Consider the following 17,004-nt stretch of genomic DNA (forward strand, 5'->3'; position numbering starts at 1 on the left):
AACCATTATGGCACAAAAATATTAACATACTGAAAGACAAACAGGAAACTGCGGTGGGGGGCAGGGAATATTTGCAGCACATGACAAAGTTTAAACCCTTACATACAAAGAACACTAAAGAAATTAATCAGGGTGAGGGTGGGAAGCAGGTGAGAATGGTATGAACAAGATTGGCCTCATGTTGATATTTATGGAATCTGGGTGTTGCCTATATGGGGGCTCAATGTATTATTCTCTGCACTTGCGAAAATGTTGCAAATATGCATAAGTGGCACATAGTAATGACTGTCTACTATGTGCCAAGCCTAGATGCTGGATCTAAACTTTTTTTTTTTTTTTTGAGACGGAGTCTCACTCTGTTGCCCAGGCTAGAGTGCAGTGGTGCAATCTTTGTTCACTGCAATCTCTGCCTCCCGGGTTCAAGCGATTCTCCTGCCTCAGCCTCCCAAGTAGCTGGGACTACAAGGAAATGCCACCACACCCAGCTAATTTTTTGTATTTTTAGTAGAGACGTGTTAGCCAGGATGGTCTCGATCTCCTGACCTTGTGATCCACCCACTTCGGCCTCCCACAGTGCTGGGATTACAGACATGAGCCACCGCATCCGGCCGATATAAACTTTTAAAAATAGAAACACTCAATAGACCAAAGAAAATTAAAAGGGGAAATACACGTCACAAATTTACATCTGAAAAGATGCCCAACAAAAATACTAATTTTGTTAAAAGACATAGTAATAAAAACAAAATATAACTTTTCTCAATCAGGTTAATGGGGATTTAAGTTTCCAGTATATGTGAAAGTGTGGGTAAAAGATGCTCTCTTACAGACTTCAGTAAACAGAGTTAATGGTACAGTTTCTCTGGATTTGGCAATATATATTATTAATTTAATATGAAAATATTCAGAAACTCAAATCAATCTAGGTGTTCATTATAAAAGTATTTGCAAAAGTGGAAAATTAGAAATAACCTCAATGTCCATTATCAGAGAGAGGCTGGTTAAATAAATTACAAAGCATCCATATTATGAAGTATTAATTAGACAAAATAATAAAGATTTTATATGTATGTACTGGTATGGAATGATGTCTGTATAGCATTAGATCTATGTAGTATAGATTTAAGTATTTGGTTGGTAAAAAAAAAAAAAAAAATTGGGGCGGGGCTCAATGGCTCATGCCTGTAATCCTAGCACTTTGGGAGCCCAAGGCAGGTGGACTGCTTGAGCCCAGGAGTTTCTGACAAGGCTGGGCAACATGGCAAAAACCCATCTCTACAGAAAAATTCAAAATAAATTAGCCTAGTGCAGTGGCATACACCTTTAGTTCCAGCTCCCTGCAGGGGTGAAGTGGGAGAATCACTTTCAGTCCGGGAGGCAGAGATTGCAGTGAGCCGAGATCGCCCCACTGCACTCCAGCCTGGGCAATGGAGCAAGACTTTGTCTCGGAAAAAAAAAAAAAAGTTTGCATCATGTATAGAACGATTCTATTTTTTTTAAGTAGATATATATATGTGTGTGTGTGTGTACATATAAAATCTCAATGGATATATGTCAGACTGTTAACAATTATGTTTCTTTGGGGCATAGAATTATAAGAGCCATTCTTTCTATACTTCTTTGTTGTTTAAATTTATTATAAAAAACATATATGTCATTTTACAACTGGAAAGAAAAGATGGTTCAACTTTGAAAAAGCAGAAATAACACCAAATTCAGAAACAAGTTAAGTTTGAGTCAACATTATTACATAGTTTAAATTTTGAATTTGACTTAAATCACTAGTGTGACAAGGGGACTTAGATAGATAAAAACGACCATCTTGAATGAGGTCATTTACCTAGTGTACACGTTTCTCAAAATTCACAATATACACATAAAATCTGTGTGTTTTGTTATCTGGAAATTACAATTCAACAAATATATAAAGTATATAAATTCGCTAGTATTAGTTGAGGTTGAAATCTAAAAAATGTTGAACAATGGATCCTAAGACTGTAAACTCCAACTTGTGCTGTTTGAGTTTTGTCTTTTGCAAATACTCCTTGAAGTCCCCAAGTCTTAAATTTAGAGTAGGGTGGGTCTCATGGTAAACATATAGAAGTTCGCATGAGCAAGGGAACGTAAGTGAATTCTATCAAATTGTGTATCTTTAGCCCATCTCTGGATAGAAGTCAACCTTTTCCTGAATCTAGATCTAACAAAGTTTTTCCATTTCTTCACCACTAGAATTCCTTCCTGGGTTCCCTCTATCTATAGGGGATAATCTACAGCAGATTTCTCCTCCTCGTGATCTTTTGCAATCAGAAGTCCTGGAGGAGAGAAAGGAAAGATCACTCTGGGTTTGAGGCTGAAGCAGTTCTAGGAAGAAAGCCACTCCGATTTCCCCCAGCTTTCTCAGAATCGGATTCTGCCTGTATTTTGTAACCCACTTTTTTTTTTTTTAACTTAGTGTATCCTGAGCATTCCAAAGTATAGATGCTCCAACTTGCTATTATTGAACTCCAAGGCTGTTTTCTACAGAAACAGGTGGGTGATATTAAACAATTCACTTTAGCTCTCTGGTCTTCTGTATCCACTTAGAGAAATAATGGAAGAGAATGTCCCTAAATGGCCTGTGCGGCCCCTCCTTTCACTTGGTCACTCAGACCCTAAAGGTGGGGTTCCTACTGAGGACACTCCCAGCCCTCACATCACCTCTTTCCCCAGCTTTCCCCTACCTCTCCCCTCCCCTAACACCTAGCTAGAGCTCAGGTTACAGGTTCAGTTCTCAAGCTCCTTTAGGCTTTAATGATGGAGTTAGAGGTAAGAAACTGCAGACCTAAGCATGACAATCAGGCCTTTTGTTCCAGCTAAGCCTGCTCCCTGGAGTCAATTCAGCTTTTTACAAAGTGAACTTTCAGTGGCTTCTGAACCATCTGACAGTCCACCTGAGGAGAGAAGGAAGCCAGCAACCCCCAGGACACCTGTGCACCACCTGCAGGGTGAACAGAGCCCAACAGCAAGCGCAAACACACCTGTCCCCAGCCACCTCCCCATTAGCAGGGGCTTACCACACGCAGTGCAGGTAGGGGAAGTTGAAGGACGACAGCAGCTCGCAGAAAGCTCGGTCACTGATCCAGCAGAACAGGGCCAGGGTCCACCAGAGGCCCGAGAAGAGGCCCAGCTTAAACACACGCACGTTGTCACATCTGCATGGGGGTCCAGAAGGTCACTCACCGTCAGAACTGGTCTCTACCTCCTCGCCGGCCACCTTTCCTCTGTCTCCTTCGCTGGTTCCTCTCATGCCTACAACCCCTTGGCACTGAAGTTCTTACCCAACACACAGTCACTCCACAGTCTCATGGATGTAAATACCATATGTACACAGATGGCTTACAGACACCCTTCCCACCCAGGCTTCTCGCCTGACTCCAGACTCATACACCCAACTACGTTTTTGACATGAGCACCCTAATATGGATCTAAATTTAACAAGTCCATAACCTATTGCTCTCCCAGTCCTTCTCCTCCTCAGACAGCCCACATCCAGTCCATCAGCTCTCCCTTCAAAATATCTCAAACCTGACCTTTTTCCAACACCTCCCTCTAGATCCACGCTACCGCCATCTCATCATTCTCCTTCCACCCTTGCCCTTACAGCCAATTTAACAGCCTCCAGCATCTTCCGGTTTAACCAGAGGGAAAGCCAAAGTATTCACAGCGGCCACAAGGCCTTGGATGCATGATCTTCCCTCTTCCCCTTCACCTCCTCTCTTAGGTACTCTTCCCTCTCACTGCCTGTACTCAAGCCACTGCGGGATTTGTGCTGTTCCGCAAATATCCCAAACATGTTCCTGCAAGACCATAGCACACACTGTGCCCTCTTGCCTGGAATGCTCTTCCCCTAGATACAAATCTTTGCTCAAATGTCACTCAGTAAGCCTTTTCCTGATGCTATTTTTAACAATTGCAACACCTGTCTCCACCTCCCAAGTGACTCTCCCTAAGGCCTCCTTCCCTCCTTTAATTTTCTCGGTAGTGATTATAACCTCCCTGACACCCGCTGTGTTTCACTTATATGTTTCCAGTGTATGTTTATCCACTGACATGGAAGCTGTTTACTGCCGTATCCCAGCACCTGGAAACATGCCAGACACAGAAGGCACACAACATGTGTTGAATGAAAGAATAAGTTATTATACACACTGGGACAAAATGGTTTTCTGAAACAAATCCTAACAGCTCAACGAAAATTTCAATTGCTGTCTTCTTTCCTTGTTAAAGTCTTGCTCATAAAGTGGGTGACTTCTATCCCTGTGGAGGAATGCCTGGAGGCAGCTGGTGGCTGAGGGTCCTTCTTCCCCGAGGGGACCACTCCTGCATCAGTCAAGATCTCCTACAGGACTCAGAATACAACACAACATCTGCAATTGAGAAGCAGCTTAATTTCTATTTGTTGAACCCACAGACAGGTGTTAAAAGCCTCACTGCCTAGTGCCCTTCCCAGCTGCCTTTCAGAAACATCAGCGAAAGCATCAATAAAAGTGGGACAGGTTCAGAAAGACCTGCTCAAAAACAAACCAAAATACTCTTGTAGGAAGGCTAAAGGCATCCCTTGAAGTTTTTAGAAAGAATAGAGGCCCATGACACAGGAAGACTTACATTCCCAGTTACTAAAACAAAGAGGTAACAATTTCCATTTCTCACTTCTGCTCACCTCTCTACCTTGAAAGCCTCGCCTTTGGGCTGGTTCCCTCTCAAAAAGAGCTCATCTCCTCACCTTGACCCACCCTCTCCTTCTCTCCAGGGCTCAGTCTCCAGGCTTCTTCTGACACTCCATGCCAGCTACTCCATGCCAGACTATAGGTCTCCCCGTGGTGCAAGCTTGTCCAAAGCCGTGGCCCACAGGCTGCATGCTGACCAGGACGGCTTCGAATGAGGCCCAACACAAATTCATAAACTTTCTTAAAACATTATCAGATTTTTTTCTGTGACTTTTTTTTTTTTTTAGCTCATCAGCTATCATTAGTATATTTTATGTGTGGCCTAAGACAATTTTTCTTCCAGTATGGCACAGGGAAACCAAAAGAGCCAACACCCCTGCCTTAGTGCACTCTCAGGGCACCCCGCCATGTTCCTTCATAACTCTCATCACAAGCTGAAACTATGGATTATCTGTGTAACATCTGGTATTAAACTAGCCTAGAGGCCGGGAGCAGTGGCTCACCCCCGTAATCCCAGCACTTTGGGAGGCCAAGATGGGTGGATCGCTTGAGGTCAGGAGTTGGAGACCAGCCTGGCCAACATGGTGATATCCCATCTCTACTAAAAATACAAAAATTAGCCAGGGGTGGTGGCACACGCCTGTAATCTCAGCTACTTGGGAGGCTGAGACAGGAGAATTGCTTGAACCCAGATTGCAGAGGTTACAGAGAGCTCAGATCGCGCCACTGCTCCAGCCTGAGCTTCAAGAGTGAGACTCCATCTCAATAAATAAACAAACAAACAAACAAACCAGCCTAGAAGCCCAATGACAAGAGGAACTACCCCTGTTTTATTCACTAATGCATACTCCATGCCTGGCAACTCTGCCAGGCACTGTTAAATGCTCCCTGAATTAATGGATAAAATTATGAATAACTGGACTCTAATTTGGTAATTTGTAATTTGGGCAGAACATTATTTTTAGATTATTTAAGGTTATCGGCCAGGCGCAGTGGCTCACACCTGTAATCCCAGCACTTTGGGAGGCCAAGGCCAGGGGATCACGAGGTCAGGAGATCGAGACCATCCTGGCTAACATGGTGAAACTCCGTATCTACTAAAAATACAAAAAAAAATTAGCTGGGCGTGGTGGCAGGCACCTGTAATCCTACCTACTCTGGAGGCTGAGGCAGGAGAATAGCGTGAACCCGGGAGGCAGAGCTTGCAGTGAGCCAAGATCGCGCCACTGCACTCCAGCCTGGGCGACTGAGCAAGACTCTGCCTCAAAAAAATAAATACATAAAATAAAAAATTAAAATTAAATTAAATTTTTAAAAACACAATAAATTAGCCGGGCATGATGGCATGCATCTGTAGTCCCAGCTACTCGGGAGGCTGAGGCAAGAGAATCGCTTGAACCCAGGAGACAGAGGTTGCAGTGAGCTGAGACAGTGCCACTGCACTCCAGCCTGGGCGATAGAGCGAGACCCCATCTTGGAGAAAAAAAACAAAAGTATTGATTGGGCATCAAATTCTATGCTAGGCACTATAAAATACAAAATAAATAAGCATCTTGCCTTGAATTTAAAAAATAAAATGAAAATAGTCAAGAACAAATATCAACAAATATATAGACAATTAGTCTGGGACATGAGGATCCATGAACATCCAATGCAATTAAACCTAGAAAGTTTGGCTTAAGGAACATACCAGAACAGAGAGCAAGGTGCTGGAGATGTCCTGCATGGAGGGTATCAACTGAGAGGCAGCATGTCCGGCCATTAGTCACTGCAAGCGCCAGGACAGGGCAGGCTTAGCATGTATGAGGCAGGAGCCGGGCTCTGTAGAGCCTGGTCTCAGGGCAGTCTGTTACTCTTCCTTTCTCTGCTTCTAGAGGAAGCAGGTCCTGCTAAAAGCTGCTGACCAGCCTTATTTGCACTCGGGGTTTGTCCAAACCTAACCGGGGGTGGTCCGTTCGGTTTCGCTCCCATTTTTCAGGGCTTTTATCAAAATATCAATGTGAAGTGAAAAGTGGAGCACAAAAATCATATGTACAGCAAGACCTTATTCTACAATAGAAAAATCTTGGCCGGGCGCGGTGGCTCAAGCCTGTAATCCCAGCACTTTGGGAGGCCGAGACGGGCGGATCGCGAGGTCAGGAGATCGAGACCATCCTGGCTAACACGGTGAAACCCCGTCTCTACTAAAAAATACAAAAAACTAGCCGGGCGAGGTGGCGGGCGCCTGTAGTCCCATCTGCTCGGGGGGCTGAGGCAGGAGAATGGCGTGAACCCGGGAGGCAGAGCTTGCAGTGAGCTGAGATCCGGCCACTGCACTCCAGCCCGGGCCACAGAGCGAGACTCTGTCTCAAAAAAAAAAAGAAAGGAAAAAAAAAAAGAAAAATCTTGAGAGGAATGTCTACCATTTCTTTTCTTCTTGACCCTTGATTGTATTCTCAAATTTTTCTTAACAATAAAATCACTCCTATAATCAGAAAAAGTATTTTTTACAATATTATAAATGTATCTGAGTTACTCGGCAATGTACTTAACACCACCAATTTCAGTGTCAGGTCATGACCCAAAATCAGCATAAACTTCTGTTTTCTCATGGTGTGAGGGAGAGGTCAGAAAAGACAATGGAAATACTTCTCAGGAAGCTGATTACAAGAAATGACTAGAAACAAGCCTTAGGAAGAAAGGCTAAAGAGAAAGAGAAAGTGAGAAAACCATTCCTCCTCTATTTCCTCTGAGCAAACGAGCATGCAGTGAGAAACATTCAGCTCAGACATAACATCATCGTGAGTGATAACCAGGGAAGATTCAGGAAAGAGGTGCAAGAGCGATAAGGGCATCCTTTTGTCTGGGTATTTTACCAAAGTAGGGAAACAACCATCTTTTCTTTCTTTTCTTTTCCTGGCTGGGAACTGGTGTGGTAACTGGGACACAGCAGTGAACAAAGAGACCCCATCCCTGCCCACGTGGAGTCGATGTCCAGCAGAGGGGACAGACACCAAACAAAACAATACAAATAATCTAATTACAATCAATATGGGTGCAATAAAGAAGTTCAGGGTCCTGGAACAGCATATAAATAGTTCAGCCCAATCTGAAGGATGAGTAGAAGTTAGCCAAGCAAGAGGGCCAAAAAAAGGGACTGCATAAATAAGGAAGGGCCTAGGGCTGACAGGTGCAGGGTCCACGGAAGACACAGAAGGTCAGAATGGCTGAGGATGGAAGGCAGAGGAGCTTCTTGTGGGAGCGATCAGCTCACAGGGGAAGGCTGGAGCATGTCAAGGATTTGGAACTTCATCTTCACTGCAACATCGACTGGTAGAAAAATGACTGTGCTCGGGGCTGGGCGCGTGGCTCATGCATGCCTGTGATCCCAGCACTTTGGGAGGCCGAGGAGGGCAGATCATCAGGTCAGGAGATCGAGACCTTCCTGGCTAACATGGTGAAGCCCCATCTCTACTAAAAATATAAAAAATTAGCCGTGCATGGTGGCGTGTGCCTGTGGTCTCAGCTACTTGAGAGGCTGAGGCAGGAGAATCGCTTGAACTCAGGAGGCAAAGGTAGTAGTGAGCTGAGATCATGCCATTGCACTCCAGCCTGGGTAACAGAGTAGGAGTCTGTCCCAAAAAAAAAAGAAAAATGTGCTCAAATGGCATGTGTGGGGAAGGAAGAGGATGTCAGGCTTGAGTAACTGGGTAAATGGTGCTCCCCTTTTCTGCAACTAGAAATATGATGAAGAGAACCAGAACTAGAAAAGGCAGATCAGGAATCTGTGTTTGGACAAGTTGAATTTGAGATGCCCAAGATACATGGAATTAGGTTAGGTAGGCAGCTAGACACATAATAGTAGAGTTAAGAGGAAGGACTGGGTTGGAGACATAAGTTTAGGAGTCATCTGCATATGTAAGAGAATAAAAGCCACAGAAGTAGAAGAGATCTTTCAGGGGGACATATAAAGGGAGAAAAACAGTGTCTTAATCCATGCAGGCTGTTGTAACAAAACATTGTATACTGGGTGGCTGATAAAAACAGACATTTGTTTCTCATAGTTCTGGAGGCTGGGAAGTCTGAGATCAAGGTGCCAGCAGAATCAGTGTCTGGTGAGGGCCATTCCTTATAGATCACACCTTCTAGCGCTGTATCCTCACATGGTAGAAGGGCCCAGGCAGCTCTCTGGGGCCTCTTTTATAAGACCACTAATCCCATGTATGAGGGCTCTACCCCCACTGACTTAATCACCTTCCAAAAGGTCCACCTCCTAATATCATCACCTTATTAATTAGTATTTCAACATATGAATTCAGGGGAGACACAAACATTCAGACCATAGCAAGCAGGGAGTTGAGGGTGCACCTTAAGGGAGTCCTACATGCAAAGCTGTGTAGAAAAGTAGCAGTCTACGCAAGAAACTGAAAAGGAGCTGCCGAGAGGTAATGGGAAATCCAGGAGGATGTGCTATCACAGGAGCCATGGCGAAGAACATTTCAACCATGGGGAGGAGAACTAATTGGGCGAGCAGCTGAGAGAATAACACATAAGATACAGGGGGGCTGAAAACTGATCACTGGGTGTATGGCCTACAGAGAGGGATTTGGGTATCGAAGTAGGGGCAGAAGCCAGATTGGCAAGAGTTGAAGAGCAAATGAGTAAATGAGAGGTGAGGAATAGAGGGAGCTTTTTTTTTTGAGATGGAGTCTTGCTGTGTTGCCCAGGCTGGAGTGCAATGGCGTGATCTCCACGCACCGCAACCTCCGCCTCCTGGATTCAAGTGATTCTCCTGCCTCAGCCTCCTGATTAGCTGGGATTACAGGCATCTGCCACCACACCCAGCTAATTTTTTGTGTTTTTAGCAGAGATGGGGTTTCACCATGTTGGCCAGACATGATTCCACCACGCAGAATCACCTGGGCAGGTTCTGAGGGTTTTTGTTTTGTTTATAGCTTTGTTTATAGCTTTATTGGGGTATACTTCACATATCATAAAATTCCCCTATTTAAAGTGTACAGTTCAAGTCAGGTGCGGTGGCTCACGCCTGTAATCCTAGCACTTTGGGAGGCCAAGGCAGGCAGACTGCCTGAGCTCAGGAGTTCGAGACCACCCTGAGCAACATGGTGAAACCCTGTCTCTACTAAAATGCAAAAAATTGGACAGGCATGTTAGTAGGCACCTGTAGTCCCAGCTACTCAGGAGGCTGAGGCAGGAAAATTGCTTGAACCCAGGAGGCGGCGGTTGCAGTGAGCATTGTGCCACTGCACTCTAGCTTGGGCAACAGAGTGAGATTCCATCTTAAAAAAAAAAAAAAAAATGTACAGGTCAGTGTGTTTTGGTATCTTCAACCCATTACCACAATCTTATTTTATAATTTTTCCAACACTCAAATACGAAGCCCTTACTTATTAGTAGTCATTCCCTTTTCTGTCTCCCCTACCACCTCCATACATCCCCGCTCTAACTCTACCCTCACCCCAACCTCAAGACCAGACTGGCCAACATGGCAAAACCCCATCTCTACTGAAAATACAAAAACGAGCTAGGTGTGGTGGCAGGTACCTGTAATCCCAGATACTTGGGAGGGTGAGGCAGGAGAATTGCTTCAACCTAGGAGGCAGAGGTTGCAGTGAGCCGAGAATGTGACACTGCACTCTAGCCTGGATGACAGAGCGAGGCTCCATCTCAAAAAAAAAAAAAAAAAAAGCATTTTTTAAATGGCTGGAAATAAAAAGAAGTGTTTTCAAAGAGCATTAAAATAAGGGCAGTGATTAGATGTACTTCAGTTGGGTCTAGAAGAGGACAATGATGTACCAAGAAGCGCTAAACGAAAATGTTTCTGGATATCTACCTGAACTCTGAGTACACAAGTTCCCAAAGGAAAATGCTAGTGCAAAGAGCAAAACCCTTGCCTAATAGATTGTAAATGAGACACTAAGCCTCAAAGAAAGTATCATAGTCAACTGCAGTCCACCTGACGTGCATATTTTCTTATAGATACAAACTCATTTTCCCTGCCCCCTTTCTCTTTTTCCTTCTGTGTGTGAATGCAATAACCTCTCTAGGACTTTTCTTTTCTACAGAATTAAGTCTAGACAGCCTGGTCTAGGCGCTGAGATGGTCCTGGTAAGCTAGCTTGTGATCAGTAGGATGCACTGCATCTGCAAAACAGCTGCTCCCCTCTTACTAAAAATGAGATTATTAGCATTTTGAACCAAACCATCAAACCTGCTTCCATCCAACAGCCAGCAACTAACTCTTCATGAGGAATAAAACTCTTCTTCGGCTGCAGGACAGCAAAGAAGCCCTGAGCTGGTGTTTTCCTAGCACAGGGACAGCTAAAGGGTAGGCAGGAATGACGGCACCCACCTCTTTAGCTCTGCGATGAGCAGTGCAGTGCAAGGAACTCCCAGGGTCATCAGAGAGATGTTGTTGATGGCAGGCTTGACAAATGCCAGGCACGTCGTAACTGCAGACAGGACACAGACCACCACCTTGAACCTGCCCCTGAATCCATGAAAACAAAACCAAATCCATTAGAAAAGGAATTATTGTTTGTTTGTTTGTTTAATGTTAGCAAGGTACAGGCATTGCCAGAAATGCAGGCTGAAACGAAATTCTGTGCTAAGTACCAAGGTTCAAAAAGCCACTCACACTCATTGGCTTAGGAATTCCACTTCAAGGAACTTATCCTTAGGAAATAATCAGAGATTTTCAAAATATTTAGCCATGAGAATGGTAAAATTACAGTCAACCTACATCATTGAGGGTGAGATATGGATAACTGTTTTCTTCATGCGATTTTTCTGTATTTTTTTAGATGTTCAATTTCTCTGTATTTTTTCAGATGTTCTACAGCAGGGTTTAGCAATTTTTTTCTATAAAGGATTTTTGGGTTTGGGCTAGGTATGGTGGCTCACATCTGTAATCCTAGTGCTTTGGGAGGCCAAAGTGGGAGGGTGGCCTGAGCCCAGGAGTTTGAGGTTACAGTAAGCTATAACCTAAAAATAAAATAAATTATATATATATATTTTTTAAATTAAATACATGTTTTTATATATAAGTGTAGATAAAGAATATATAGTATATAGTTATATTATATATAACTATATTATACATATCTAAATATAGTGTAACTATATGGTTATATATAAGTATAAATATATAATTAAATATATGCATTAATAAATATGTGTAATCATATTAAACATCAATTTAATAAATCATATATACATACACACATACACACACACACACACACACATATATATATAGGTTTTACAGGTTCTAAGGTCTCTGCCACAGCTACTCAACTCTGTCATTACAGAGAATAAGTAAATGAATGGGCACAGCTGGGAGCCAATAAAACCTGATGTGCAAAACAGAACCCTTTTGGCCCACGGGATGTAGTTTGTCACCCTCTGTTCTACAAAGTGAACATGTATAACTTTCATAAGTAAAACACAGACCATTCACAAATCATACAGCATCCTAGTTTAAAAGAAAAATTATCCTATGTGTCTAGCACACCCAAAAAAAAGTTTTAAGAAAAAATTTCAATAGACTAAGAAAAAATAATCTATATTTACTGACAACCTACAAGTCTAGTATGCACTAGAATCTACATGGACAAGTTTTTGAAATGACAAGTCTTAGACAAATAATTGATACTATCTTCACACCCCTCAGTGGAGGTCATTTCAGTAGAAAGAGCCAGAAGTGGCGACGTGATCCTAGACATGCTTTTTTTACTCCCTGGGACCCATTTCCTTATCTGTAAAACGAAAAGGCTGGACGAGACGATTTCCAAGGCCTCATTCATGACTTAAATTTAGGAGTACATGATTTTCCTGAAGTTTCTGTTATTCCTCATTAGCACAATTTACTTTGGCCAAGAGCCCCTGGAACAGGTCACAGTTAGGAAGCCAATTTGAATGAAATTCCATTATAAAGAAATCAAAGGGCATTGAACCCTCAAAATACAAATTTATCTTTTAAATAGGAAAGCCATTCATCATCAAGGCACAGGAAATCATTGATCAAGCTGCCAACTTTCAGACTGGAATGAACAGGAATTATAGCTCTGAACTTCTACCAGAGGAAAAAATATATGTGGGAAAGGCTCCAGGCAGCTAATCCTCAGGAGAGGCATGTTTTTCTCCTGGCCTCGGCTGGTGTCCTTCATCTACTGGAGGAAAGGCCGCCCGCTCCAGCCTCAGGGTGACGGCCCACAGCCATCACGTGCAGGGCCCTTGGGGACCCACAAGAACTCTTCCACTGGGTTTGACACATGCCAAGGCAATTTGGCCTTTTCGTTAGGATAAACACATAATCAGAAATGTCCAGAGTGCATCACCTCTCTGTACCCAGTGGTTTAAGAACTAGGCACAGGTCAGAGAGGGCAACAGAGTGATTCAAGGCATAGGTGTTCCAGTGAGACCGATATGCATTCAAATCCTGCTTGCATTACTTAGCAGCTGTGAGACCTTTGGCAAGTAACTCAACTCTTTGAGCCTTTCCCACATAAAAATTAAGACGCTCTGCCTCATAGTGTTCTTGTAAGCATTAACACAGTGCCTGGTACATGTTATGTGCTAATAAAATTCATTATTACTATTATCCTTACCATCATTTTAAAAATAAATACTACTTTAAATAATATTATTGTTGTTGATATCATACTCTCAGGGAAAATGTGACTGAGCTGCTGTTGCCAATCACCAAAGGCTCCACAGAGTACTGCCAAATGGTTTAAAGGCAGTAAGCTTAAAAAAAAATGGGTTTTTGTTGTTGTTGTTGTTTTGTTTTTGTTTTTTTTTTAGACAGAATCTCACTCTGTCACCCAGGCTAGAGAGCAGTGGCACAATCTCAGCTCACTGAAACCTCTGCCTCCTGGGTTCAAGCGATTCTCCTGCCTCAGCCTCCCAAGTAGCTGGGATTACAGGCGCCCACCACCACACTAAGCTAATTTTTGTATTTTTAGTAGAGATGGGGTTTCACCATGCTGGCCAGGCTAGTCTCAAACTCCTGACCTCAGCCTCCCAAAGTGCTGAGATTACAGGCATGAGCCACTGCAGCCAGCTGCAAAACATGCTTTCTTTAGAGAGGTCATCTGCAGACGACTCCCCATGTCAGGTCCAGAAGGTGTACAGGAATGTGCAGGCCAACAAAGACATCCTGTGAACACAAACAGCTGGGAGAAGTAAACAGAGGCCATGTGGGCAGCAGAAAGACAGCCAGCCAGCCCAGCAGACCCCAGAGTCAACAGAGGCCCTGGGTACAAGAGAGCTAGAAATATCCAGGAGTAAGAGGCCCTAACAGGGTGTTTTTCTAAACTGTGATTGATGACAGCCTCTGGTCCTGTTTTCAACTTTCCAGCCCATTAGGGTCTCACACTGAAACACAAGGTCAGGAAACCCTTAGCACCACTGCTTCCTGTATTCTGTAATCCAAAATCTAATAACCCAGTACCATCATCAAAATATTTTCATAGTAAAGCTGCTACTGTTATCATTAACTACCCTTTAAAGTAGTGGTTTTCAAGCCTATATCCTGTGTCCTTTTTTACCAAAGTAAAACTTTGTTTTCAGGCTTGAAAACTACTATCATTGGCTTTTTTACCAAAGTAAAAAGGGACACAGGGTATAGGCTTGAAAACCACTATCACTGGCTACCCTTTAAAGCAGTGGTAATTTCATTTCTGAAATGAAATAAAATTTATAGATGATAAAACCTCCCATCATAATGACCACCAAAAACATGTCCACAAGATTTCTAAATGTCGCATAGGAATTGGAAATGTCCCTGGTTAAGATCTACTGCTGGCCGGGCGCGGTGGCTCACGCCTGTAATCCCAGCACTTTGGGAGGCCGAGGCAGGCGGATCACAAGGTCAGGAGATCGAGACCATGGTGAAACCCCGTCTCTACTAAAAATACAAAAAAATGAGCCGGGCGCGGTGGCGGGCGCCTGTAGTTCCAGCTACTCGGGAGGCTGAGGCAGGAGAATGGCGTGAACCCAGGAGGCAGAGCTTGCAGTGAGCCAGGATAGCGCCACTGCACTCCAGCTTGGGCGACAGAGCGAGACTCCGTCTCAAAAAAAAAAAAAAAAAAAAAAAAAAAGATCTACTGCTATAAGCTACCAAAACTTAATCTATTTAGAACAGCCAGCCCTTGATAGTCACAGCACTATAGCATTTGGTCATGAAAGGGACCTCAGAGGGGTAGTCCAACCCTGTTATTTTATAACTAAAGCACTAAGGCCCAGAGAGTTTAAGATTCCAGCCTCAAGTCATCCAGCAAGAATGCTAGCAGGGCGGGCAGATCCCAGACTGCTCCCTTGCTGTTCAAGATTCGAAAAATAAAGTAGATTATAAACTGAAGGCTGTCCTGATATTTTCTAAAGATAAAATCATAAAAACTACAGAAGAATAAATTATTTAAGAAGTGGATACAAGATTGGGCACAGTGGCTCATGCCTGTTATCCCAGCACTTTGGGAGGCCAAGGTGGGAGGATCTCTTGAGCCCAGGATTTGAGACCAGCCTGGGTAACACGATAAAACCTTGTCTCTACAAAAAAAAAAAACAAAAATTAGCCAGGTGCAGTGACAGGCAGCTGTGGTCCCAGTCACTTGGGAGGCTGAGGTAGGAGGATCACGTGAGCACAGGAGCCAGAGGTTGCAGTGAGCTGTGATTGTGCCACTGCACTCCAGCCTGGGCAACAGAGTGAGATCCTGTCTCCAAAAAACAAAACAAAACAAAATAGATACAATTAGCCTACAATAGTTCCTTGTTCTCATTTTTTTCTCAAAATAAAAATATCTAAAAATTATTAATAGCCATCAAAATTGAGTATATGTCCTGAAGAGTCTCAGGACATTCTAGGCAAGATGAAAGAAAGTTTTTTTTTCTATAAATCCAACATTTATATCCCATTGACATAATGAACATTAATAATTTCCCTATATAAAATATGTGCAACTATTATATATCAATAAAAAATTCAGGCCAGGCACAGTGGCTCATGCCTGTAATCCCAGCACTTTGTGAGGCCAAGGCAAGCGGATCACTTGAGGTCAGGAGTTCGAGACCAGCCTGGCCAATCTGGTGAAACCCTGTCTCTACTAAAAATACAAAAATTAGCTGGGCGTGGTGGCAGGTGCCTGTAATTCTAGCTACTTGGGAGAATGAGGCAGGAGAATCGCTTGAACCCAGGAGGCAGAGGTTTCAGTGAGCCAAGATCACATCACTGCTCTCGCCTGGGCGACAGAGCAAGACTTCATCTCAAAAACAAACAAACAAACAAACAAACAAAAACCGAAAAAAAAAAAAGAACCACTTGTCCATAAGCCATTCATAATAACCACCAGAACCTATTGAGTCTTTACTCTGTGTGAGCCATTGTACCTTATGCACTTTTCTCATGTATTTCTGACCGCATCAGGAAGATACTTTTGTCATCTCCACTTTACGGACAAGCAAAATGGGGTCCCAGAGCCTTTTTTTTTTAAGTGAATTGTTATTCAAAGCCATGTTGCCTAATCCAAACTCACTTAGCCACCACACTCTACTGTCACTTCTCCAAAAATCTCATATTAAAATGATTTTTAATGTGTGTTTAGAATATTCCAGCTAAGGCCAGATGTGGTGGCTCACGCCTGTAATCCCAGCACTTCGGGAGGCCAATGCGGGCAGATCACCTGAGGTGAGGAGTTCAAGACCAGCCTGACCAACATGGCAAAACCCCGTCTCTACCAAAAACACAAAAATCAGCCACATGTGGTGGCATGCGCCTCGAATCCCAGCGACTCAGGAGGCTGAGGCAGGAGAATCGCTTGAACCTGGGAGGCAGAGGTTGCAGTGAGCCGAGATTGCGCTACTGCACTCCAGCCTGGGCAATAAGAGTGAAACTCTTGTCTCAAAAAAAAAAGAAAGAAATAAAAAAGAATATTCCAGCAAAGTCTAGATCAAGAAGAAAAGAAAAAGAAAAAGAAAAAAGAAAAGAAAAGAAAAAAGGAAGGAAGGGAGGGACAGAGGGAGGGAGGGGCAGGCAGGCAGACAGACAGGAGGGAGGGAGGGAGGGAGGGAAGGGAGGGAAGGGAGAAAGAAAGAAAAGGAGATAATTTGTTTACTATTTGGTAAGTTCAGGCAGATAAACCAGAAATCCTTGATCTACAGAAATCCTGATTTTGACATGATTTTTTTGGTCTGGTCTGCCACTTCCACTGCAGAGCTGCCACCTGTCCCATGTCATGGGGAGTGAAGTACATGTAAAGGGGCTTGGCCTTTTTGCCCTCCCTGGTCACTGGAAAATTGAA

At 43.5% G+C, this 17,004-nt stretch overlaps 1 protein-coding gene across 3 annotated transcripts in view; it reads right to left on the bottom strand.

Moving 5' to 3' along the window:
* The window catches only part of ACER2 (alkaline ceramidase 2), a 46,152-nt gene that overhangs the window by 6,058 nt on the left and 23,090 nt on the right, over window positions 1–17,004 (bottom strand). For 2 of the 3 annotated variants that reach the window (XM_028835133.2, XM_015117626.3), the window contains exons 4-5: window positions 11,058–11,195; window positions 3,054–3,191 (exon numbers count right to left, since the gene is read on the bottom strand). In XM_028835133.2, coding sequence (XP_028690966.1) covers window positions 3,054–3,191; window positions 11,058–11,195 — 276 coding nt within the window. The remainder of the gene's footprint in view (window positions 1–3,053; window positions 3,192–11,057; window positions 11,196–17,004) is intronic. The other variant, XM_028835132.2, reaches the window with a different exon arrangement.

This window comes from Macaca mulatta, chromosome 15 (assembly GCF_049350105.2).
Source record: "Macaca mulatta isolate MMU2019108-1 chromosome 15, T2T-MMU8v2.0, whole genome shotgun sequence".
Classification (NCBI taxonomy): Eukaryota; Metazoa; Chordata; class Mammalia; order Primates; family Cercopithecidae; genus Macaca; species Macaca mulatta.